This window comes from Dysidea avara, chromosome 2 (genome assembly GCF_963678975.1).
Source record: "Dysidea avara chromosome 2, odDysAvar1.4, whole genome shotgun sequence".
Classification (NCBI taxonomy): domain Eukaryota; kingdom Metazoa; phylum Porifera; class Demospongiae; order Dictyoceratida; family Dysideidae; genus Dysidea; species Dysidea avara.
Genome location: NC_089273.1, coordinates 11,292,244 through 11,319,053, shown reverse-complemented (window position 1 = coordinate 11,319,053; position 26,810 = coordinate 11,292,244). Strand labels below are relative to the sequence as shown.

At 35.3% G+C, this 26,810-nt stretch overlaps 1 protein-coding gene across 1 annotated transcript in view; it reads right to left on the bottom strand.

The window, feature by feature from the left end:
• The window catches only part of LOC136247807 (adhesion G-protein coupled receptor V1-like), a 63,944-nt gene that overhangs the window by 12,768 nt on the left and 24,366 nt on the right, over positions 1-26,810 (bottom strand). Inside the window, exons 27-69 of the mRNA XM_066039630.1 lie at positions 26,485-26,691; positions 26,196-26,345; positions 25,940-26,143; positions 25,742-25,876; positions 25,108-25,308; positions 24,914-25,051; positions 24,654-24,857; positions 22,720-22,857; positions 22,440-22,646; positions 18,694-18,825; positions 18,425-18,631; positions 18,111-18,260; positions 17,417-17,623; positions 17,125-17,274; positions 16,869-17,072; positions 16,671-16,805; positions 15,127-15,327; positions 14,933-15,070; positions 14,671-14,874; positions 13,413-13,550; positions 13,133-13,339; positions 7,987-8,124; positions 7,725-7,931; positions 7,416-7,565; positions 6,747-6,953; positions 6,508-6,657; positions 6,252-6,455; positions 6,054-6,188; positions 5,428-5,628; positions 5,241-5,378; positions 4,981-5,184; positions 3,761-3,898; positions 3,481-3,687; positions 3,260-3,391; positions 2,998-3,204; positions 2,492-2,641; positions 1,960-2,166; positions 1,686-1,835; positions 1,427-1,633; positions 1,229-1,363; positions 549-749; positions 355-492; positions 95-298 (exon numbers count right to left, since the gene is read on the bottom strand). Coding sequence (XP_065895702.1) covers positions 95-298; positions 355-492; positions 549-749; positions 1,229-1,363; positions 1,427-1,633; positions 1,686-1,835; positions 1,960-2,166; positions 2,492-2,641; positions 2,998-3,204; positions 3,260-3,391; positions 3,481-3,687; positions 3,761-3,898; positions 4,981-5,184; positions 5,241-5,378; positions 5,428-5,628; positions 6,054-6,188; positions 6,252-6,455; positions 6,508-6,657; positions 6,747-6,953; positions 7,416-7,565; positions 7,725-7,931; positions 7,987-8,124; positions 13,133-13,339; positions 13,413-13,550; positions 14,671-14,874; positions 14,933-15,070; positions 15,127-15,327; positions 16,671-16,805; positions 16,869-17,072; positions 17,125-17,274; positions 17,417-17,623; positions 18,111-18,260; positions 18,425-18,631; positions 18,694-18,825; positions 22,440-22,646; positions 22,720-22,857; positions 24,654-24,857; positions 24,914-25,051; positions 25,108-25,308; positions 25,742-25,876; positions 25,940-26,143; positions 26,196-26,345; positions 26,485-26,691 — 7,467 coding nt within the window. The remainder of the gene's footprint in view (positions 1-94; positions 299-354; positions 493-548; positions 750-1,228; positions 1,364-1,426; positions 1,634-1,685; positions 1,836-1,959; positions 2,167-2,491; positions 2,642-2,997; positions 3,205-3,259; positions 3,392-3,480; positions 3,688-3,760; positions 3,899-4,980; positions 5,185-5,240; positions 5,379-5,427; positions 5,629-6,053; positions 6,189-6,251; positions 6,456-6,507; positions 6,658-6,746; positions 6,954-7,415; positions 7,566-7,724; positions 7,932-7,986; positions 8,125-13,132; positions 13,340-13,412; positions 13,551-14,670; positions 14,875-14,932; positions 15,071-15,126; positions 15,328-16,670; positions 16,806-16,868; positions 17,073-17,124; positions 17,275-17,416; positions 17,624-18,110; positions 18,261-18,424; positions 18,632-18,693; positions 18,826-22,439; positions 22,647-22,719; positions 22,858-24,653; positions 24,858-24,913; positions 25,052-25,107; positions 25,309-25,741; positions 25,877-25,939; positions 26,144-26,195; positions 26,346-26,484; positions 26,692-26,810) is intronic.

Here is a 26,810-nt window from a genome sequence, read left to right as displayed (position 1 = left end):
CACGCATCACTGTCTAGAAAAAATGCTATACTCAACCATCATTGAACAATCTCAAAACTTTGTGTACAATAGTTGTCAGCAATGTTACACTTACCTCCATGATTAAGGATTGTCACAGTAGTAGAATTATTATCAACACTTATTGATAAACAAGTTGTCATCAATGTTATAGTAATATCAAATGTCTCATCATCTTCATGTATCATATCATTAATAATATCTACACTATATAATGATGATGTCAACCCAGCTGGTATGACGAGTAGTGATTGTTGTGTTACATTATAATCTTCTCCATCTGTGAAAGATATGTACATTAATAGTATTATGTAGTCATTGGGTTAACAATATTACCGGTAGTTGTCCCATCAGTGATAGTGACTAGTACAGTTACATCTTTTGATGTTACTCTACTAAGTGTAACACCCACTAGTAATTGACCATCAACTTCTGATACTGAATATTCTGTTTGGTTCAGTGATAATACTGTTTCTGTGGGTGGAATAATTTTATAAAGAAAGACACAACACTGTAGTTACTCCACTCACCATCATCATCCATTATAGTCACATTACTATTGATAACATCTCCAGTAGTAACTCCACATGTGGTAACAGACTCTATAGTGACACTGAACACTTCATCACATTCTACAACATCATTATCAATAATGTCTATTGTAAATGATTGTGTTAATACTCCAGCAGGAACATCAACTGTGATCATTGTTCCATTGTAGTCCTCAACATCTGTTAATACAATAAATTATGCATCTTTTTGCAAAAGGTAAAAGCATACGAACAAATGCATTATGACATACAGTACACATTTGGAATATAGTATTTTCTATTATTGTAATAGGCATGGATAACAGCATCATAAGTTTGCTGCAAAATTCACAATGTCGTTTAAAGCATGCTCCATCTAGGATATACCTCTGGGGTATGAAATTAAACAAATAGAATTCTAAAGATGAAATTGGTAACAATTTCAACTAAATTTTAGAAAAAAATTTCTTGAAAGTTTATTTGAGTGCATAACTGCTTGTTTAGATTCTCTGGCTGCTCTATTAGAGTACAAAAATGTGTTATATATAATGTTAAAGCACATGGCCCAAATATAGTTTAAATAGTGGAGAGGCTTCCACCTCCCTAGCCTACCAAGTGCTACACCGATGTCTTATTATGGAAGCGTTAATTTAAGTACAACGTTCAGTTGCTTTACCCACCTGTAGCAGTGATGTCCATTGTAGTCAGTACAACTTCAAATGGTTCAGATGATACTTCACTGAGTGTTAGTGTTAATGTCACTTCACTACTGTTCTCTCTTGTCTCATAACTGGACTGTGCAATGTTCACCACAACTATACAGGATATTATATATGTCACACACTGATCAACATAGATTTATTATACTACTATCATACCTGTACTATCAGTGATTCTTCCAACTGAAGTGTCCCTACCTACTCTCACTAGAGGATTATCACTACTAGCAAGTGTTAAATTCATATCAAAAGTCTCCACTCCTTCTACCACATTGTCACAGCTCACTGATATGTTACCTCTACCCTCTGTTGATCCAGCTTCAATTGTTATAGTAATTGGATTAGAGTCAAAGTCAACACCTGATCCTATTGGAGTATAGTAGTCACTAAACATCATATCTACCAATGTATCCCTTACCAGTTGCTGATACTGGTGATTGTTCAAAAGGAGTAACTATTACATCAAGAGGAGCTGAAGATGTTCCCAAAACCTTAACAACTGCCACCTCTACTATTCCTGATGATTCACTACCAGTAAATTGTCCTTCAGCGAAGTTGATCACAACCACTATACACAACAATAACAAGTAATAGGATGTCTTTTGCAAGGTGTAAAATTGTCAGTGCTTAATTTATAATTCTATACCACACAGTACATTTTAGCACTAATACAGTACTGTTACTAGACTCACTAGTATGATCAGTGATATCTCCAACAGCCATATCACGATTACCAGCTGATATCCTTCCATTAAATAATTCTGGTACCGTTAATGTTAAGTCAAACATTTCATCTCCCTCAACAATGGTATCATTGAACACTGTTATACTAACATTACTTGTTGTTATACCACTGGGGAATGTGGCTCTTTGGTTTGTAGTGTTAAAGTCAACACCACCTGTTAAAAAGGACAGTTTAATAGCAACAAGAGTGTAGTAGGATACCATTAAATTAACAGAGGTGCTGGAAATGTGGCAGTCAGCAGGACCACTGCCACACTTTTACTATATACTGAATGTTGCAATAAGTTTTTGAGATATTCTAATACAGCAATCAATCACTCTAATAGAACAGTCACGTTTAATTAACTAAATTTAAGTCACTTCACATGCATCATACCAATGCAATTTTACTTGATCAGATAGATAAAATTTAACCCAGTTTTTATCAGGATTAGTTATGATATCATGTAGTCAGTAGTGTCATAGTGCTTTAGGTCATACCTTCAGCAGAAACAGGTGATTGTTCTGATGGAGTTACAATCACATCAAATGATCTACTAGATGACCCTCCTACTAGCTCCAGCATTACCACTACTGATCCATCTTCTTCAGAACCAAAGAATCTGTCCTGGATGAATCTCACTGTTATGTCTATGAAAGACAACAGGTGTAATACACCCTTGATTTTACATTTGTTACAGATAATTACACTACGGCTAATAAAAATAAAATGTCTCCCACCATTTGCAATACTACTGGAATAATAATGCATTCCACAATACACAGGATTCTGCCCAGAAATTCCTGAGTGATGGCCTAAAGTTAAATGCTGTGTGTATTAGGGTATATTGCACATGTATAAGTGATATATGTAAGAATTGTACTGGTCGGATTTAAGAGGGTACTAGTCAGATTTTAGAGGTACTGGTCACTTTGAACCACAGCCGCTCAGTGTGGGCAGAACCCTGAATACATATAATAAAACAATATAGATTTTTTTTACTAACTTGTAGTATCCATTATGGTGATGTTAGCTTGTGATGGGTTAGTAACACTAACTCTATTTGGTAGTGATGTTGACAGAATGGTGAGATCAATGGTTTCATCATCTTCCACTACATTATCATCAGTTATTGGAACATCAAATAAGCTGATTATCTCTCCAGCAGTAAATGTGACTTGATATGATCCTGAACCATAATCATCCATTCCTCCTAAGATATTTGAAAACACTCACTAGACCACTCCATATTCTAAGCATATCATTACCTGATCCACTAATATCAGTTATAGCTACAATAATATCAGTAGATGATGGGTTACTGAGAACTAATACTAGTTGTGCTGGTCCTTTATCTTCATCAACAATGTATGATGACTGGTTGAAGCTTACTGCGATATCTGTTGGAACATAATGCAGGATGTAACTTTCCAATTGTTTATACGGTATCAATAATTTTACATTTTGCTATATAATGTAATGCACTCACCATCATCATCCACAATGGTCACTGTTACTTCACTAGGATCTCCTACAACAACTCCATCAGGTAGTGTGGACTGATTAATAGTGAGATTAAAGGTCTCATTATCTTCTAATATATTATCATCAGTGATAAGAATGTTGAGTTGGGATGAATTTACTCCAGCAGAGAATGTGACAGTATACACTCCAGATGTGTAATCTCTATCATTACCTGTAATAATGTAACAGTCAACAATTTATCACTCAACATCACATTATGTATTAGTGTAATGTTGTACACTCACCAGTAGCTGTTCCATCACTACTAAACACTTGTACAGTGACATCAATAGCAGGTGAACTACTCAGTTCTAACATTATTGTAACATTACTGACATCTTCATTAGCACTGTATGTGGACTGGCTGAATCTCACAGATATAACTGCATTAAAATAAAATGGACATAATATTGTATGTGATGCAAAATTATATAAATAAGTTAAATCCACCAATTATGATCTTTATGCTTGTTGATACTTCTAATTTTTTCCATGGTAGCACTCCCACACTTAGCCATATAAAGCCTATCTGTACACAAATGGTTTTGGAAAACTGTGTTTTCCCAACTGTATGCATCTGTCCACAATTGCATGAACAAAATGTGAACATCAAAATGAAGTTAGTAAAATTTCTATTATGAAGTGTACAAGTGATTGAAATACAGTGGGACTTCATTATCTGAACAACTGTGTGTCTGTTCAAACACAAAATATTCATTCAGGAGTTTGTTTGGACACATATAGTCAATTCATTTATATACAGAGTTCCATTCAACTACTCTAATAGAACATACAATTATATGCTCCAACAAGTTAACAAAATACCCTAAGTCACTTTTATTGTTTGCAATATTTAAATAATTAAATAATAATGAATTACATTTTATACTGTTGCACTGTAATGCGTTACACACATCTTTATGGTACATGATTCTTTATTTGAAAAGTTGTTACTAGGAATTTCTTTAACAGAATGGGTCAGTCGGTAGACACAGAATAAAGAAAAGAAAAACAACAGCCATTTTGAGACATTTTTTGGACTTCTGGTCATACACATAATATTTGCAAATGGATTAAAAGGATTAAATAAAACACAATTTAATACTGCACTGTCAGTGTCCACAGACATATTAAATACCTTCTAGTTAACTAAAACCACATAACCATTATGAACATAGCTAGTAGCTACACACATAGCTCAATGATGACACAGCATCACAATTTTTTTAGCCAGGGGTGGGGGCTACTGGTATTAAGAGATCTTCACCTACAGGGAATGTTATCTTCTGTGATAAAAATTTTATGCACCAACTGCTCTATTAGAGTATCTCGAACATTTTGCTACAATTACAAATTGATTTCTAGGTGTCTCCTATTTTGTTTCTATTTGTAACTAAAGTACTAATTGGGTATGAACAACAACTTTTCAAATAGGTATGGCTTTAATGCACAAACACTTTCGTACCTCCATGATTAAGGATGGTCACAGTAGTAGAATTATTATCAACACTTATTGATAAACAAGTTGTCATCAATGTTATAGTAATATCAAATGTCTCATCATCTTCATGTATCATATCATTAATAATATCTACACTATATAATGATGATGTCAACCCAGCTGGTATGACGAGTAGTGATTGTTGTGTTACATTATAATCTTCTCCACCTGTGAAAGAAATGTACATTAATAGTATCATGTAGTCATTGGGTTAACAATATTACCAGTAGCTGTCCCATCAGTGATAGTGACTAGTACAGTTACATCTTGTGATGTTACTCTACTAAGTGTAACACCCACTAGTAATTGACCGTCAACTTCTGATACTGAATATTCTGTTTGGTTCAGTGATAATACTGCTTCTGTTGGTGGAATAGTTTTAAATTACAACACTGTAGTTACTCCACTCACCATCATCATCCATGATAGTCACATTACTACTGATAACATCTCCAGTAGTAACTCCACATGTGGTAACAGACTCTATAGTGACACTGAACACTTCATCACATTCTACAACATCATTATCAATAATGTCTACTGTAAATGATTGTGTTAATACTCCAGCAGGAACAACAACTGTCATTCTTGTTCCATTGTAATCATCAACGTCTGTGAATACAAACAATTAGGTTATGTACTTACAACATACAACACACATTTTGTGTAAATGTCATTCTTTTTCAGTGTAAAAGATGTCTACAAATTATGTGATACATGTATGGAAGTGAAACAATGAAGATGATATATCAGACAGCTTTCTAGTAAGAGTATATATAAGAAGAAAATTTTAAGCAAACAATTAGCTGTCTAAAATTTAATTTGTTAGTTGAAAATATTCTGGAAAAGTTATTTGAGTGTATGACTGTTTGTTTAAAGTATCCTGACTACTCTATTAGATTGTCTAAAAGAACTAGCTTAAACCACAAAGACCCATTGTAATAAAAATGGAGAACTCTCAGCTCCCCTACCCTATTGGTTGCTACACCTATTTCTTAATACAAAATGCTCATGTAATGTCCAATTGCTTTACCCACCTGTAGTAGTGATGTCCATTGTATTCAGTACAACTTCAAATGGTTCAGATGATACTTGACTGAATGTTAGTGTTAATGTCACTTCACTACTGTTCTCCCTTATCTCATAACTGGACTGTTCAATGTTCACCACAACTATGCAGGATATTATATATGTCACACACTGATCAACATAGATATATTATACTACTATCATACCTGTACTATCAGTGATTATTCCAACTGAAGTGTCCCTACCTACTCTCACTAGAGGATTATCACTAGCAAGTGTTAAATTCATATCAAAAGTCTCCACTTGTTCCGTCACATTGTCACAGATCACTGATATGTTACCTCTACCCTCTGTTGATCCAGCTTCAATTGTTATAGTAATTGAATTAGAGTCAAAGTCAACACCTGATCCTATTGGAGTATAGTAGTCACTAAACATTATATTTACCAATGTGTTCCTTACCAGCTGCTGATACTGGTGATCGTTCAAAAGGAGTAACTATTACATCAAGAGGACTTGAAGATGTTCCCTCAACCTTAACAACCACCACCTCTACTATTCCTGATGATTCACTACCAGGAAATTGTCCTTCAGCAAAGTTGATCACTACCACTAAACAATAATAATAATAATAAGTAATAGGATGTCTTTTGCAAAGCGTCTACATCATTGTGGCACTATGGTACTGTTACTAGACTCACTAGTACGATCAGTGATATCTCCAACAGCCACGTCACGACTACCAGCTGATATCCTTCCATTAAATAATTCTGGTACAGTTAATGTTAAGTCAAACATTTCATCTCCCTCAACAATCGTATCATTGAACACCGATATACTAACATTACTTGTTGTTATACCACTGGGGAATGTGGCTCTTTGGTTTGTGGTATTAAAGTCAACATCATCTGTTAAAAAGAATAGCTTAATAGCAACAAGAGTGTAGTAGGATACCATTGAGTTAACAGAGATGCTGGAAATGTGGCAGTAAGTGGGATCATGGCCACACTTTTATTGCTGAATTTTTGCAATAAATATTTTACATTTTCTAATATAGCAATCAATCACTCTAATAGAATAGTCAAGTTTTAATTAACTAACTGAAAGTCACTACATAATAATCATAGCCAAATAAAACTCTTGAAGATTTTGCCACAATTTCTCTTGCACATCATTGTATGCCTCAGACATCAATGCATTGTTATAACTGTCATAGTAGGCCTGCTAAACAGACTTTCTTTATACACTTATAAATGCTTCACGTGCATTATTCCAATGCAATTTTACTTGTTCAGATCGATTAAATTTAACCTAGTTTTTATCAGTATTAGTTATGATACCATGTAGTGCCATATTGCTTTAGGTCATACCTTCAGCAGAAACAGGTGATTGTTCTGATGGAGTTACAATCACATCAAATGATCTACTAGATGATCCTCCTACTAGTTCCAGTATTACCACTACTGATCTATCTTCTTCAGAACCAAAGAATCTGTCCTGGATGAATATCACTGTTATGTCTACGAAAGACAACAAGTGTAATACACCCTTGATTTTAAATTTGTTACAGATTATTCACCCTGGCTAGTAAAAATAAAATATCTCACACTATTTGCAATACTACTGGAATAATGTATTCTATAATACATGTAGTAAAACAACTTAATTTTTTTACTAACTTGTAGTATCCATTATGGTGATGTTAGCTTGTGATGGGTTAGTAACACTAACTCTATTTGGTAGTGATGTTGACTGAATGGTGAGACCAATGGTTTCATCATCTTCCACTACATTATCATCAGTTATTGGAACTTCAAATGAACTGATTGTCTCTCCAGCAGTAAATGTGACTTGATACGATCCTGAACCATAATCATCCATTCCTCCTAAGATATTTGACAACACTCATTAGAGCATTCTATATACTAGGCATATCATTACCTGATCCACTCATATCTGATTGAGTTACAACTACAATAATATCAGTTGATGATGGGTTACTGAGAACTAATACAGGTTCTGCTGGTCCTTCATCTTCATTAGCAATGTATGATGACTGGTTGAAGCTTACAGTAATATCTGTGGATTTGTACCATACATGTATTGTGGCAGTAATGGCAATGTTCAGTACAGTTATGTGGAAGATATACATAGCATAGAAGTATAAATTAATGCCAATTATTTTTAAAATGCTAGCCCATTAAACAGCACGTCTGTTCATGTGTGTAACTTTGTAATTTACCAAAGCAAAATTAATCATAGCTGTTTTATCTGCATCTAGAAACAGACATTTACTATTCTCTGATGGCGAAAACTGAAGAGTTTTGAATAGGCAAGGTCCAAAGAAGAAGACTAGAAAGTATTATATATTTCTTAAAGCACCACCTATGGTTATGTGGACAAAAATAGATCACAGGAGGTGAGGGCATCATGATTCTTGAGATTAATACAATGCAAGGCTTTGTCCCATGCTGTATTAGTCTCTTCACATGTTACCTTGTGCTATATGGCAATGCTTAAGTATATGTTAAAGTATAGCCGCGAGTGCTATATGAAAAATAAAGTACGAGGCGCGCGGCCGAGTACTTTATTTTTCATATAGCACGAGCAAGGCTATGCTTTAAATGATTTATGGAACTTTCTAGTCGTGTAGCTTCACCATACACTAGGACTCGTAATTAACAAGCGTTGCACGAACTATTAGAAGCCTGAACGCACACAAACTAGTTTAACAAAGTAACTCATGCGTATTTCACCATAGTTTGGCATAGTAGACGTTCATCGCGTCTTTTGGCAGGTTTTGCTCGCAACCCACAATCGATTCTATTGTGAGTCACATGGTGAAGTATTTCCGTGATATCTCCAGGACTTGTCCGTTTACATTAACAAACGTAACAGCAACGTTACCTTCTCCCACCCATCATCGAAGCATTTAGGTATGTCTATAAAAGCAATCCAGTGGTGGAACTCGTATTGGCTGGGGTGATTGATCACTCAGCGCGGCGAGGCTATCAGCCTTCACCGGCTTGGGTGATTAGTCATACTGGTGCGAGCCCCGTAGGCTATTAGCCTACACTAAGGCACGTGGGAAACTGTGCTTTATTGCCCACAAAGAGTGCTTTATTGCACCGCAAAGAGTGCTTTATTGAGAATAAAGCACTATTTGCGGTGCAATAAAGCACTCTTTGTGGTCTATGAAGCAGTTGGCCGGCTGAGAGTGTATTTTATGAAATTTAAAGTACACTTTTTCCTTTGATCCCGCCCACGCAAAGTTCTATAATAAATATTATAGACAGTTTTACATTCATAGCTAATATAGTTATCTATCTATCTGAAACAAGGTTGAAACCTAATTAGGAAATCTGGTCCACTGGGTCACAGGGTCACCCAGAGCTGACCTACTTTACAGAAAATTCAGGTCTGACTCAAATTTAATTATATATGAAATGAATCAACAGGTTTAATTATGTGAATTGAACAAATGCATGTTATCCAGGAACAAAACTTCATTTGTGGTTCTGCCCACCTATTCTAAATAATTTATGCGTTTCTATCTGTATGTATGTTCTTTTGCAGTCAATAAGCATATGTATGGATTCACTTGCATTTATCAGCAAGGTGTGTTGCCACAGGAGCAAATCAAATCCTATGGACAAGGGAGCATGTAAGTCTGTACACTATCAATACATGGCTGGATTTTACAAAACCAATCCAAATCCAACATCAGGAGATATCAAACTAACACCACCAGTGGATAGCTACACTATTGTTGGCCAAACATTTTTTCTGTTTATTTTGTTGTTTATCAGCTACTAAGAAACCAGCACAGCCAGTGGCGTATCTACGGTAGGGCTTTGTAGGGCCTAGGCCCTGCTAAATTTGACTAATGCCCTACCAAACTGAAGACTACTAAACCCACAATCACCAACTTTTCATGGGTTATTGCATTATCTAACAAGTGAAACTAGTTATTCTATACTAAAATTACTCACCAAATTATTAGTATTGAGCTGTCATAAAACATTATCATGATGACAATTCTAATTAATGCCCATCAATTGATTATGTGATTAAATCACTTGTTGATGATATTGATAAGGACTATAGTGTTCTTGTATTTCATATCTATAGATCCTAGTAAGATTTCATCAGGTATAGGCGTAGTGTTTTCTTGTTATAATATTTTTAGTGTTACTGTACAATCTGAATAGGTTAAATAATAAGCTAGCTACTTCATGTAAAATCTAAAAGCATGTTTTTCAGTAGATGAAATGGTCTCAGATGCCATTTTGCAGCTGTTGAATTTCATTTTTTTTTCTGGGGGGAATGCCCCTGCCTTCAGCAGCATATACAGTGCCCTAGCTGTGTCCTACCAATAGAGAAAGTCTAGATACGCCACTGAGCACAGCCCTGTAATCTTGTACCTGGACTTTAGCCATGGACTACCTCCATATTGAAGTCTATTTCTTTCCTAACCCACCACCCTTCACTCTCCATCCCCTTTGTGGGCACTCGTGATACTAATTTGCTTGTCCAACTGCTCAGATTTTCTATCTTATTTGGTGGGAAAATCTACAAGCAACTACAAGTACTGGAAGTGGTCAGAAAGGTTGTAGATTGATGCATATTTTTGATAAAAATCATATGCATGCTTGCTATCTTTGGAAAGTTATGCTGACTTGAATTATTTAAAAACATTTATCTCGAAACTTCCAATGTGTGATTTGGAAGGTTTTTTTCAAAATTCAGTCACATATACTGCACAAAATTCAAACATAATATCCAGTGTTACTACCAGGACTATTGTAGTGTATAGTAGCAACCACAAAGGAGTAGGTGTGGCCTACAAAATAATATCACCCAAAAACCAGCCACAATTTTCCCAGACAACAATGAGGCAGTATTGGTTAAGTAAAACTAAGCCTAAAAAAGCTTTAAGATTGATCCGAAACACTTTCAATAAGTGCTACAAATGATAAAAATTATTTAACGGAATTTTCTACTGACTAACTGACTGACTGATGTCTTCAGACAACTGTAACTCGACAACAACTAAAGCTATAGGCTTACTTTTTCACTGTTCAACGTCACTGTGGTCCGAGAGGTGCCTTTTGGCATACCGCAGTATGTACAATGCATTCTTCATGGACTTACCAGTGTGTCCCATTCATCTTACTGACAGCGAAAAGTGTCGATTTTGCGGTAGTATGTGATGGATTTCCTTCGAAGCAGAAATTGTCTGTATTTTTCGTAGTGGCTACTCTGATTGCAGCGGTGATTTTCGAACAGTTCATGATTCGTACTGCTGTGTAACGGGTTGAACATAACTAACAATGGAGCGTAATGGATACTTCACTTTTCAGACAATAATTGATATAACTGGGGCACATGGCTCCATTTCTTTTGGTATGCGTAGATTGCAAAGGTGCTTTTCAAACAGTTCTTGATTCGTAATGCTGTGTGATGGGTTGAATATAGCTGACAATGAAGCATAATGGATACTTCACTTTTCAGATGATAATTGATATAGCTGGGGCTTGTGGTGCCAATTCAGATGCAGTATGCTTGGGTTCACCAATCACAATAATTATTTACAAAAAAAAGTTAACAAACAATTAGACTCTATTTAGACTGTTTTGGGTGGGTAATAAATCTCATATACTCCACCTTGTTTTCTAACATATTCCATGTCTTCAGGCACAATATAACGTATGCTCAAAATCTAGGTTTATCCAATCGCTATGCATTGTTAATGTGCAGTGATTTAATGAGCACAGTTATTTTGTCACGTGAGGACGCATAGTTGCCAATGCGCTAGTATTATTGCAAGAAAACCAGCTGCTTTTGCCAAGCCTACAGCAGAAACAGCCGTGGATGAGGTAAGTAATCTGAGTGTAATGTGAAAGAGAGTCTAAAGCAGCTATATGGGCACAATGTGGAGTCTATGAAATTTATAAACCCTCGGGGCTTCAGTAGTGCCCTCGCTTCACCTGTGCGCTACAGCCCGGACCATCGGGTTTATAAATTTCATAGACTCCACATTGTTCCCGTATAACTATTATGTAAACAAAAAAAGATGGAATTTTAAACTAGAGTAGAGGCTATAGCACAGTGATAAGTACTGAAACAAGCTGGAGTACTGCACGATATTAAATCATAGTAAAACAATAAGAAGTGTCATATCCCTACTGTGCTCAAGATACCATAACAGAAATGCACAGTATGGATATAACACTTCCTATTGTTTTACTGTGACTTAATATTGTGCACTACTCCAGCTTGTTTCAGTACTTATCAATGTGCTATGGTCCCTACTGTGGTTCATAATTCCAAATTTTGGTGTACTTGTGTATATCATTGGTTACATCATGATCCTTACACGCAACAGGGATGCATAAAATGAACTGCCACTTCATCATTATTCTGTGATACAGCCAAGCTGGTTTTGATAGACAGCTTCATATCAAAGGATAACTTTACAATGGTCTAGTTAAGTGATTTCACATAAAATACAGAAAGGCTACCCTTTTATGCCTGTGCCAATCTTCCATCATGCCAGCCAGTTTATTTCAGTGATGCCGGAAACATGACATACTCAAACATGCATCTCCATATACCCTGTAATGTTCTGATAAGGAATTTTATAAAGTTGCTTTTTATAGCACATGGCTACCCTGTTTGAATTTCGTTGTTTATGAAGTTACATCTTATCCTGTCCATAGGATTTGATGCACTCCTGGTTGCAGTTAGTAATAATTATGCAGAGCTTACCTTGAAATCAGCTAGGCATAGTTGCAATCACACCCACTTATAAGACGCATGTGTTGCATATTGTGGCTTAAGTTGAGCCACACCCACCATCCAATAGTTCATTATAACTCTTACTTGTGATAGTGTTTATTTCCATTTCCATTTTATTATAATGTAGGCAGACATTAAGCTACTGTATGTAGACTTGACACGTGCCTTCTGTTTTGATTAATTAGATCTGACCTGGATTGCTATCTGGATAAGTGGGTCACCTGGATAGCAGTAGTGACCCGGTTTCAATCGTGTCTAACAGATCTCTATAATCTACCACACTCACCATCATCATCCACAATGGTCACCGTTACTTGACTAGGATCTACTACAACAACTCCATCAGGTAGTGAGGATTGATTAATAGTGAGATTAAAGGTCTCATCATCTTCTAATATATTATCATCAGTGATAAGAATGTTGAGTTGTGATGAATTTACTCCAGCAGAGAATGTGACAGTATACACTCCAGATGTGTAATCTCTATCATTACCTGTAATAATGTAACAGTCAACAATTTCTCACTCAACATCACATTATGTATTAGTGTAATGTTGTACACTCACCAGTAGCTGTTCCATCACTACTAAACACTTGTACAGTGACATCAATAGCAGGTGAACTACTCAGTTCTAACATTATTGTAACATTACTGAAATCTTCATTAACACTATATGTGGACTGGCTGAATCTCACTATTATAACTACATTAAAATAAAATAGATATGATATTATATGTGAAGGAAGATATCATAAATAAGCTAAATCCACCAATTATGGTCTTTATGTTTGTTGATACATCTAATTTTTTCTATGGTAGTACTCCCACAGTCAGCCATATAGAGCATATTTGTCTGTAATTGGTGTAGGAAAACTGTGTTTGCCCTACTGTATGCATCTGTCCACAATTGCATGAAAAAAAAGTGAACATCAAAATGAAGTCAGAATAATGTCTATTAGGAAGTGTACAAGTAGTTGAAATACAGATACAGTGGGACTTCATTATCTGAACACCTGTTTGTCTGTTCAAACAGAAAATATTCAAAAATGAACTTGTTTGGATAAATAAAGTCAATTCAGGAGTTCCATTCAACTACTCTAATAGAACATACATTTATATAGTCCAACATGTTAACAAAATACCCTAATAAAACATTCACTTTTATTATTCAGATAAATGATATTTAGATAATCTAATAATGAAATACAATTATACTGTTACACTGTAATTCATTACACACATCTTTATGGTACATGATACTTTATCAACTGTTACCAATTTCAGAAGCTAGTCTATATCTATTTGAAAAGTTGCTACTAGGAATTTCTTTTAACACAATGGGTCAGTCAGTAGACACAGAAAAAAGAAAAGAAAAACAACAGCCATTTTGAGACATGTTTTGGATTTCTGGTCACACACGTAATATTTGCAAATAGATTAATAGGATTGAAAAAAACACAATTTAATACTGCACTGTCAGTGTCCACAGACATATTAAATACCTTCTTATTAACTACAGGCCACATAACCATTATGAACATAGCTAGTAGCTACACACATAGCTCAATGATGATACAGTATCATAATTTTTTTTAGCCAGGGGTGGGGGTTGCTGGTATTAAGAGATCTTCACCTACAGAGAATGTTATCAAAACTTTATGCACTGACTGCTCTATTAGAGTATCTCGAACATTTTATTACAATTACAAATTGATTTCTAGGTGTAATGTAATTTTTTTTTCTTTTTGTAACTAAAATACAAAATGGATCTGAGCAACAACTTTTCAAATAGGTATGGCTTTAATGCACAAATACTTACATACCTCCATGATTAACGATGGTCACAGTAGTAGAATTATTATCAACACTTATTGATAAACAAGTTGTCATCAATGTTATAGTAATATCAAATGTCTCATCATCTTCATGTATCATATCATTAATAATATCTACACTATATAATGATGATGTCAACCCAGCTGGTATGATGAGTAGTGATTGTTGTGTTACATTATAATCTTCTCCACCTATGAAAAAAATATGTACATTAATAGTATCATGTAGTCATTGGGTTAACAATATTACCAGTAGTTGTCCCATCAGTGATAGTGACTAGTACAGTTACATCTTGTGATGTTACTCTACTAAGTGTAACACCCACCAGTAATTGACCATCAACTTCTGATACTGAATATTCTGTTTGGTTCAGTGATAATACTGCTTCTGTGGATGGAACAATTTTAAATAGCAAGATACAATACTGTAGTCTCTCCGCTCACCATCATCATCCATTATAGTCACATTACTACTAATAACATCTCCAGTAGTAACTCCACATGTGATAACAGACTCTATAGTGACACTGAACACTTCATCACATTCTACAACATCATTATCAATAATGTCTATTGTAAATGATTGTGTTAATACTCCAGCAGGAACATCAACTGTGATCCTTGTTCCATTGTAATCCTCAACATCTGTTAATACAATCAATTTAATCACATGCTAGTAAACAAACACATTACAACATACAACACACATTCGAAATGTAGTTCTTATTTAGTGTAAAAGATGTGTACGTACAATAATAATATTTGACCTAATTATAGAAAAGCATCGACATCCACACATTTTTCAAATTCATTTTACCAGTTTTTGCAATTGCTAATGCAAAAGCAACAAACACAATTGCAAACGGGACGAATTCTACTGCAAAAGTGATGAACTCTACTGCTAATGGGTAGAATCCGTCGCCTTTGCACAAGAATTTGTCACAATTACATTGACTGCCATAAACCAGCCACTCATCAAAAGGCTGATCATTTTTGCCATGCAGAATATCATTTAGACACTACAAGGTAACTGGAGCTGGTTATACGTGAAGCCATTTGAGTTAATTAGAGTGAACACACCTATCACCAATGGTGAAGTATAATTGCGACTCCTGTTGAAGAAGCTCTAGAAGAAGAATTATTGCCTTATAAAGAGTTGTTTACAATGGTTGCACTTCAACAAAATCATGAAACAGCTGCTACATCTTGTTTTCATGTTTACTGCAAAACCGACGAATACAGTTACAAAACCAATGAGTTCAATTGCAAACGGGACGAATTCAATAGCAAAAACCTGTATTTGTCCTTTGTCATCTATAGGGACAGAGGAATAGTTTTTGTTGAAGATACAGTGTATGCTTCTGTGTTTGAGAAGGAGGGCTAATTTACTGGAGCAAAATTGTCGGTAAATTCTTTTGTTACCTTAATGTAAACAAATGTCTGTAACTTAGAAACCCACCTGTATATGTATGTAAATGAAACAAGGACTTTTGAACTCCCTATGAACCAGGATTAATCAAGTGGAGTGTCAATTCACTGACCAGTGAGACAATAAAAAATTGTGCAAATTCTTTCCTGGAACTTGCAATTTTTTGCCCATTGCTTTAAAATGCGTTTTAATAGAAAAGTGCTATTGTTCGTAGATCGACAGTTATTAAAAAATTTGGTCATATACAGCAGTGTTACAATGAAGATGATAATTATAATAGCCCTCTAGCAAGAGTGTAGGAAGAAAATTTTGAGTAAGCAATTAGCTCTCTATATTCAATTTGGTAATAGTTGGAAATATGCCTGAAGGTTATTCGAGTGCATCGCTGCTTGTTTAGAGTATCTGACTGGTCTATTAAGGTATCTCAAAGAATTATCTTAAGCGCAAAGCCCCACTCTAATAAAAAGTGGAGAGGCTTTGGCCCCATACCCTATCGTTTGCTACACCTGTTTCTTAATACGAATATGTTCATGTAATTAATGTTCAACTGTTTACTCACCTGTAGCAGTGATGTCTATTGTAGACAGTACAATTTCAAATGATTCGGATGATACTTGACTGAGTGTTAATGTTAATGTCACTTCACTACTGTTCTCTCTTGTCTCATAACTGGACTGTTCAATGTTCACCACAACTATACAAGATATTATATATGTCACACACTGATCAACATAGATATATTATACTACTATCATACCTGTACTATCAGTGATTCTTCCAACTGAAGTGTCCCTACCTACTCTCACTAGAGGATTATCACTAGCAAGTGTTAAATTCATATTAAAAGTCTCCACTCCTTCTACCACATTGTCACAGCTCACTGATATGTTACCTCTACCCTCTGTTGATCCAGCTTCAATTGTTATAGTAATTGGATTAGAGTCAAAGTCAACACCTGATCCTATTGGAGTATAGTAGTCACTAAACATCATATCTACCAATGTATTCCTTACCAGTTGCTGATACCTGTGATTGTTCAGAAGGAGTAACTATTACATCAAGAGGAGCTAAAGATGTTCCCTCAATCTTAACAACTAACACCTCTACTATTCCTGATGATTCGCTACCAGTAAATTGTCCTTCAGCAAAGTTGATCGCAACCACTAAACAACAATTACAAACAAAACAAGCAATTGGATGTCTTTGGCAAGGTGTAAAATTGTCAGTGTTTACTTTGTAATTAGGCCTTTATTTTACATAATACAGTACGTTTTAGCACTAATACGGTACTGTCACTAGACTCACTAGTATTATCAGTGATATCTCCAACAGCCATATCACGATTACCAGCTGATATCCTTCCGTTAAATAATTCTGGTACAGTTAATGTTAAGTCAAACATTTCATCTCCCTCAACAATCGTATCATTGAATACTGATATACTAACATTACTTGTTGTTATACCACTGGGGAATGTGACTGTTTGGTTTGTAGTGTTAAAGTCAACATCACCTGTTAAAAAGAATCGGTTAATAGCAACAAGAGTGTAGTAGGATACCACTGAATTAACAGAGATGATGGAAATGGGACAATGAGTGAGACCATGGTCCCGTCCAAAACACTTTTACTGCTGAATTTTTGCAATAAAATATCAAGTTACTCTAATAGAACAATCAAACACTCTAATAGAATAGTCGTATTTGTAAATTAACTAACGGTAAGTCACTACATAATTACCATATACAAACACAACTTTATCCTCTTGAATGCTATCCTTTTCTGTTGTATGGTTCAGATATCACCAATTCGTCATGGACTCACAGTTAAGGTTCCCCCCCTCCAAATGTTTTGGCCTGCTTCACAGACTATTCTTTACTTATAAACACTTCACATGCATCATACCAACGCAATTCTACTTGTTCAGGTGGTATAAGTTTAACCAAGTTTTTATCAGGATTAGTTATGATACCGTCTAGTGTCATAGTGCTTTAGGTTATACCTTCAGCAGAAACAGGTGATTGTTCTGATGGAGTTACAATCACATCAAATGATCTACTAGATGATCCTCCTACTAGCTCCAGTATTACCACTACTGATCCAGTTTCTTCAGAACCAAAGAATCTGTCCTGGATGAATCTTACTGTTATGTCTATTAAAGACAACATATGTAATTTACCCTTGATTTAGTAAGTTATCAAACAATGGCTAATAAAAGTTTGAAAAAGCAAAATAGGTATCTCAACCCATATAAACACTACTGGAATAATGTATTCCGTGACACATGTAGTAAGACAGCTTAGATTTTTTACTAACTTGTAGTGTCCATTATGGTGATGTTAGCTTGTGATGGGTTAGTAGCACTAACTCTATTTGGTAGTGATGTTGACTGAATAGTGAGATCAATGGTTTCATCATCTTCCACTATATTATCATCAGTTATTGGAACATCAAATGAACTGACTGTCTCTCCAGCAGTAAATGTGACTTGATATGATCCTGAACCATAATCATCCATTCCTCCTAAGAATTTGATAACACCCATCATTATAATAGAGCACTATATATACTAGGCATATCATTACCTGATCCACTCATATCAGTTAAAACTACAGTAATATCAGTTGATGATGGGTTACTGAGAACTAGTACAGGTTGTGCTGGTCCTTCATCTTCATCAACATTGTATGATGACTGGTTGAAGCTTACAGTAATATCTGTTGATTTGTATCATACATGTATTGTGGCAGTACTGGCAATGTTCAGTACAGTTATGTGGAAGATATAGTATAGAAGTATAAATTAATGCCAATTATTTTAGAAATGCCTGCCCATTTATACAGCACATCTGGTCATGTGTGTAACTTTGTAATTTACCAAAGCAAAATTAATCATAGGTGCTTTAGCTATATCTAGAAAAAGACATTTACTATTCTCTGATGGCCAAAAATTGAAGAGTTGTAATAGTCAAGGTCCAAAGAAGAAGACTAGAAAGTATTGTATATATATCTTAAAGCACCACATATGGTTATGAGGACAAAAATAGAGCACAGTGGGTGAGGGCATCATGATTCTTGAGATTACTACAGTACTAGGTTTTGCCTAATGCTGTATTAGTCTCTTGACATGCTACCTTGTGTTGTATGACACTACTTTAAGAAATAAAAACGGTTTTACATTCATAGCTAATATAGTTATCTATCTCAAACAAGGTTGAAACCTGATTAGGTGAGCTGGTCTACTGAGTCACAGGGTCACCCAGATCTGACCTGCTTTACAGAACATTCTGGTCTGACTCAGATTTGATTATGTATGAAATAAATCAAACTTATTTGTGGCCCTGCCCACTTATTCTAAATAGTTTTTGTGTTCCTGTCTGTAAGAACATTCTTTTACAGTCAGTAATCACATACATGGATTCATTTGCATTCATCAGCAAGGTGCGTTGCTGCAGGAGCCCATCGAAGCCTATGGACAAGGGAGCGTGTAACTCTCTATACACTACCAATATTTGACCGGATTTTACAAAACCGATCCAAATCACACATCAGGCAAAATCAAACTAAACACCACCAGTGGATAGCTACACTATCATACTAAAAGTTTTGACCCTCAGCATTACTCAAACTACTCGAGCCTGGTATTAACAGATGTCCTTTTTGGGCAGTGGGGTGAGCTCGAATTGCAGTTTCTGGTTTTGTGAAGGGCCTGGCTTGACAGGAACCAGTGGCTTGCTGATGGATGGCCTGATATTGGTGGTCAAACATTTTTTCTGTTGATTTTGCTACATATCAGCCACTAAGAAGCCAGCACAGCCCTGTAAACTTGTGCCTGGAATTCAGTCATGGTCTGCCTCCATATTGAAGTCTATATCTTGCTCACCCCACCATCCTTCACCCTCCACCCCTTCGTGATACTAATTCGCTCGTCCAACTGCTTAGATTTTCTATTTTATTTGGTGGGAAAATCTACAAGCAGCAGTAGTCTGAAAGGAATAGATTGATACATCTTTTGTGTAACTTTCATATATGGGTGCTTGCTATCCTTGGAAAGTTATGCTGACTTGAAATATTTAAAAGCATTTATCTCGAAAGTTCTAATGTGTGATTTGGGTTTTTCCAAAATCCTGTCACATATACTGGACAAAATTCAAACATGGTATCCAGTGTTACTACCTGTATGTATATCATTGGTTACATCATGATCTTTATATGCAATATAGATGTACAGAATGAACCGCCACCTTATCATTTTCTGTGATACAGCCAAGCTGGCTTCAATAGGCAGCATCATGTCAAAGGATAACTTTACAATGGTTGAGTTACGTGATTTCACACCGCTTGTGAATACAGAAAGGCTACCCTGTTATGCCTGTGCCACTCTTCCATCTTGCCATTCCACTTCATTTCCATAGACAGTTCGTTTCAGCAATGCCAATCATACTCAAGCATGCATCTCCATATAATGTCCTCAAGGGCGGATTTAGGGGGGTGCTTTGGTGGCTGAAGCACCCCCCTCCAAAATTTTACAATGAGCAAGCTAGGAAGCTTCCAGAAGCTGTAGTATAGGTGCAGTTGCATTTTATGCACATGTATGGACAATGAAAAGATGGAAAAGAGCAAGGGGAATAGCTAATCTTATCCAAGAATTACTAAGAGGAGCTCACAATTATTCTTTTGTAGTAAGTGTTACCTTAGAAGTTGCTAAAATCGAAATACTCTAATAGAACAGTCAACTACTCTAATAGAACAACCATCATTAAAACTATAATTTTCAAGAAGTTACCTGAGTGTAAGCTGAAATTAAACCTATTCTTCTAGACCTGTGCACTACTACCCTCACCCTCCATATCCTCCATATCCAAACATCCTGTGATATACCCATCACTTTAGGTAAAAGATTTATACCTTTAATGTACTAAATTGTATAGTACTTCATTAATTGAAAGTCTACTCTGAAAACAACTTATTCTGTCTAATACTTTAAGTTTTTTAGGCTCTGATACTGCAACATTAATTTTATGTTGTCATGATCATTGTGTGCTAAAAAAAGGGTTATCCAAAAACTAGTCGTATTTGTAGACTAGTTGTAAAACAGTTATGGTGATGGATGGATCCATCATTTTAAAAGTTAGATTAAAATAGCAACCTGCACCACAGAACAGTGGCTATATATGAAGTAGATCCAATCCTGTGTGTTAAATATACTCCTTGACCTTACATTCAATTAACTATACTCTCTTTATTCTCTTTGACAAGCCACTATTATACATTTTCTTAAAATCCAATAACAAGAAACAGTGTATAGTTTTGTTTTTCAATTAAACTTACTTCAACTGAACTCATTTATCTTGTACCTACATTTGGTTAAAAATAGCTTCTAGACTTTATCTTGTGATAGCCATTTTCCAAAAATTTCCAGGGGAGTATATATGTCACCAGAGCTCCCTAGCTGGAGAATTCTATACATGCTGAGCGCACATGCACTCCACACACTGGTGAGTCAGTCTACTTTCCCTCTCCATTTACACTTACCTTCTCTACTGTTTGGACAGCTGGAGTAGTTTGAGCTATGAGACTGTAAATTATGCTATACTTCAAAACACTATATAAATTTGATCATGCGCAGATGATACCCATATGTTCCACTACTATTGGAGTTTAGCTACTGGCTGTGCCCTTTAGTTTTATATTGACAAACTGTAGGGGAATACTGGTATCACATAAACAAAGTCACATCATTTTTCACTCAAAATTACTACTAAATGTAATTTCAGTAAGCCAAATTTGCAAAATTTTTCTGTGGACGGCATGCCCCCAGACCCCCTAGATAGAGCATGCTCCACATGCTGAACTTTCTTGCCACATATATTAATGCCCATGTTAGCACCCCCCCTTCTGAAATCCTAGATCTGCCCCTGGTCCTAATAAGGAATTTTATAAAGTTGTGTTTTTATAGCACATGGCGCCCTGTTTGATTTTCGCTTTTTACGAAGTTACAGGTTACCTAGTCCATAGGATTTGATGGGCTCCTGTTTGAAGTCAGTAATAATTATGCAGAGCCATGCCTACTTACCTTGAAAGCAGCTAGGCATGGTTGTAATCACACCCAGTTATAAGAAATGTGTGTTACTTATTGTAGGCTTAAGTTGAGCCACACCCACCAACTAATAGTTCATTATAACACTTACTTGTGATAGTGTTTAGTTACATTTCCATTTTATAATAATGTAGGCAGACATTAAGCTACTGTATGTAGAGCATAGCTCTTGACACATGCATGACCAGGTTTCAACTGTGTCTCACAGATCTCTATAATCTACTACACTCACCATCATCATCCATAATGGTCACTGTTACTTGACTAGGATCTACTACAACAATTCTATCAGGTAGTGAGGACTGATTGATAGCGAGATTAAAGGTCTCATCATCTTCTAATATATTATCATCAGTGATAAGAATGTTGAGTTGTGATGAATTTACTCCAGCAGAGAATGTGACAGTATACACTCCAGATGTGTAATCTCTATCATTACCTGTAATAATGTAACAGTCAACAATTTATCACTCAACATCACATTTTGTATTAGTGTAATGTTGTACACTCACCAGTAGCTGTTCCATCACTACTAAACACTTGTACAGTGACATCAATAGCAGGTGAACTACTCAGTTCTAACATTATTGTAACATTACTGACATCTTCATTAACACTGTATGTGGACTGGCTGAATCTCACAGATACAACTACATTAAAATAAACATTAAATTGAATGCTATGAAAAATACCATAAATAAGCTAAATCTACCATTTACATGTATGATCTCAAAGCTTGTTGGTATATATGTGTGACCCTATTTTGGAAAACCATACATTTTGGCACATTAGTCAAATTTCTGTTTTATTGCTAAAATAAAGCAGTGAGTGGTTATCTACCTTGTGTGAAAATTTTGCGATGATACAATGAAGCATTCCAAAGATATGGCTGATTTACTGTCTAAAACATAACAATCTAACTTTTCAAAATCAGTTTATAGTACTGTATAGTGATCAGGTGGAACAAATGATGACAAATTACTTTGTTGACATAGATTTCCATTCCTACAATCTAAAATGGATAAAAAGGAATCCTAGATAGTTTAATCATGTGTTCTTAGTACTTTTCTTCAATTAAATCACATGTATTATGGTCTAAAGAGAAAAAAATGTTTAGTTTTATAAATGAACTAATCACATAGTGATTTAGTTTGCCATACATTAGTCTCAATAGTAGGAGTGCAATTAATCCCAAATCACATGGCCTTGTTTCTGTAATTGCACTGTAAAGTAGCCAATAAAACAGCAGAATAACAGAAGCCAACAAGAAAGTGATATAATGAATAGCCAATCAAATAAGCTGACAATAGAAGCCTTTTAAGTGCAACATGTGTAGCCATTTTGAGTAGCCAATCAGAATTACTGACACATGAAGCCTTTTAAGTGCAACAACAAATTATGTTATACAAAGAAGGATGATGCAATCACCTGGTAGAAGTTAATGGCCAGATAGAACTGGATAGATGTGTACTACAAACCACGAAGGGTGGTCACTATGTGATTAGTAGGCAACCACACGCATTTTCGTGCAATTACGGAATAATTGTACTCATAACAGCCAAAATTACACTTGGCTTCGCCTTGTGCAATTTTGACTGTTACTCGTACAATTATTCCCTAATTGCACTCAAATGTGTGTGATTACCTATACAAATCACCAAATTTGTCAGTTAATTGTTGTCCCACGCTATGTGAAACTGCTACATAGTCTGATATAATTGAGTATATCTCCTAGATAAAAGAAGCTATGGGTGTGAAACTTCACAGCAAGAAGGCTTAATAGTTGCTTCATCAGAATGTGCAAAAAAATTAATTTAAAAAAAAAATCTCAATTGAGTTTTCCCACAAATTTTGCTTGTGTCTAAATATATGGTTTTCCAAAATACCACATATATATCTTAATTTATCATTTATCCATGGTAGTACTCCCACAGTCAGCCATATAGAGCCTCTCTGTATGCAAATGTTTTTAGAAAACTGTGTTTACCCAACTGTATGCATCTGTCCACAATTGTGTCAACAAAATGTGAACATCAAAATGAAGTCAGTATAATTTCTGTTATGAGAATGATTGAAGTGTACAAGTGGTTGAAATACAGATACAGTGGGACTTCATTATCTGAATACCTGTGTGTCTGTTCAAACAGAAAATATTCAGAAATATGAATTTGTTTGGATAAATAAAGTCCATTCATTGATATGCACAGTTCCATTCAACTTCTCTAATAGAACATGCATTTGTGTACTCCAACATGTTAATGAAATACCCTAATAAAACAGTCACTTTTACTATACGGATAAATGAAATTTAGACACTGAATTACATTTTATACTGTTACACTGTAATGAATTACAAGCATTTTTATGGAACATGATACTTCATCAACTAATAACAATCTCAGAAGTTAATGTACAATAATTGTTAACAGTGCCCACACTTATGTACCTCCATGATTAACGATGGTCACAGTAGTAGAATTATTATCAACACTTATTGATAAACAAGTTGTCATCAATGTTATAGTAATATCAAATGTCTCATCATCTTCATGTATCATATCATTAATAATATCTACACTATATAATGATGATGTCAACCCAGCTGGTATGACGAGTAGTGATTGTTGTGTTACATTATAATCTTCTCCACCTGTCAAAGATATGTACATTAATAGTATCATGTAGTCATTGGGTTAACAATATTACCAGTAGTTGTCCCATCAGTGATAGTGACTAGTACAGTTACATCTTGTGATGTTACTCTACTAAGTGTAACACCCACTAGTAATTGACCATCATCTTCTGATACTGAATATTCTGTTTGGTTCAGTGATAATACTGCTTCTGTGGGTGAATAGTTGTAAATTACAAGATTACAACCCTGTAGTCACTCCACTCACCATCATCATCGGTTATAGTTACATTACTACTGCTAACATCTCCAGTAATAACTCCACATGTGGTAACAGACTCTATAGTGACACTGAACACTTCATCACATTCTACAACATCATTATCAATAATGTCTATTGTAAATGATTGTGTTAATACTCCAGCAGGAACTTCAACTGTGATCCTTGTTCCATTGTAATCATCAACATCTTTGAATACAAACAATTTAGTTATATACTTACAACATACAACACACATTTTGGAAATATATATATTTTTTTAGTGTAAAAGATGTGTACATAAATTATAATTATGTGATGTACATAATAATAGCAGTGCAACAATGAAGATGATATACAAGACAGCCTTCTAGCAATTGTGTAGGAAGAAAATTTTAAGTGAACAATTAGCTGTCTAAAATTTAATTTGTTAGTTGAAAATATCCCTGAAAAGTTATTTGCGTGTATGACTGTTTGTTTAGAGTATCCTGACTGCTCTATTTGATTGTATAAAAGAACTAGTTTAAACCACAAAGACCCACTATAATAAAAAAATGAAAAGGTCTCAGCTCCCCTACCCTATCGTTACACCTATTTCTTAATACAAAGTGTTCATGTAATTAATGTTCAAATGTTTACTCACCTGTAGCAGTGATGTTCATTGTAGTCAGTACAACTTCAAATGGTTCAGATGATACTTGACTGAGTGTTAGTGTTAATGTCACTTCACTACTGTTCTCTCTTGTCTCATAACTGGACTGTTCAATGTTCACCACAACTATACAGGATATAATATATGTCACACACTGATCAACATAGATATATTATACTACTATCATACCTGTACTGTCAGTGATTATTCCAACTGAAGTGTCCCTACCTACTCTCACTAGAGTGTTATCACTAGTAAGTGTTAAATTCATATCAAAAGTCTCCACTCCTTCTACCACATTATCACAGCTCAATGATATGTTACCTCTACCCTCTATTGATCCAGCTTCAATTGTTATAGTAATTGGATTAGAGTCAAAGTCAACACCTGATCCTATTGGAGTATAGTAGTCACTAAACATCATATCTACCAATGTATTCCTTACCAGTTGCTGATAATGGTGATTGCTCAGAAGGAGTAACTATTACACTAATAGGATTAATAGATGTTCCCCAAGCCTGAACAACTACCACCTCTACTATTCCTGATGATTCAGTACCACTAAATTGTCCTTCAGCAAAGCTGATCGCAACCACTAAACAACAATAACAAAAAAATTAAGCAATAGGATGTCTTTGCAAGGTATAACATTGTTAGTGCTTAATTAATAGTTTGGCCATTATTATACAGTACAGTACATTTTAACACAAATACAGTAGTGTTACTAGACTCACTAGTATGATCAGTGATATCTCCAACAGCTATGTCACGACTACCAGCTGATATCCTTCCATTAAATATTTCTGGTACAGTCAATGTTAAGTCAAACATTTCATCTCCCTCAACAATGGCATCATTGAACACTGATATACTAACATTACTTGTTGTTATACCACTGGGGAATGTGACTGCTTGGTTTGTAGTGTTAAAGTCAATATCACCTGTTAAAAAAGAAACAGTTAATAGCAACGATAGTGTAGTACAGGGGCGGATACAGGGGATGTTCAAGGGGGCTCTTGACCCCCCTCCAAAAATTTTAGTATACCAAGATCGAGATACT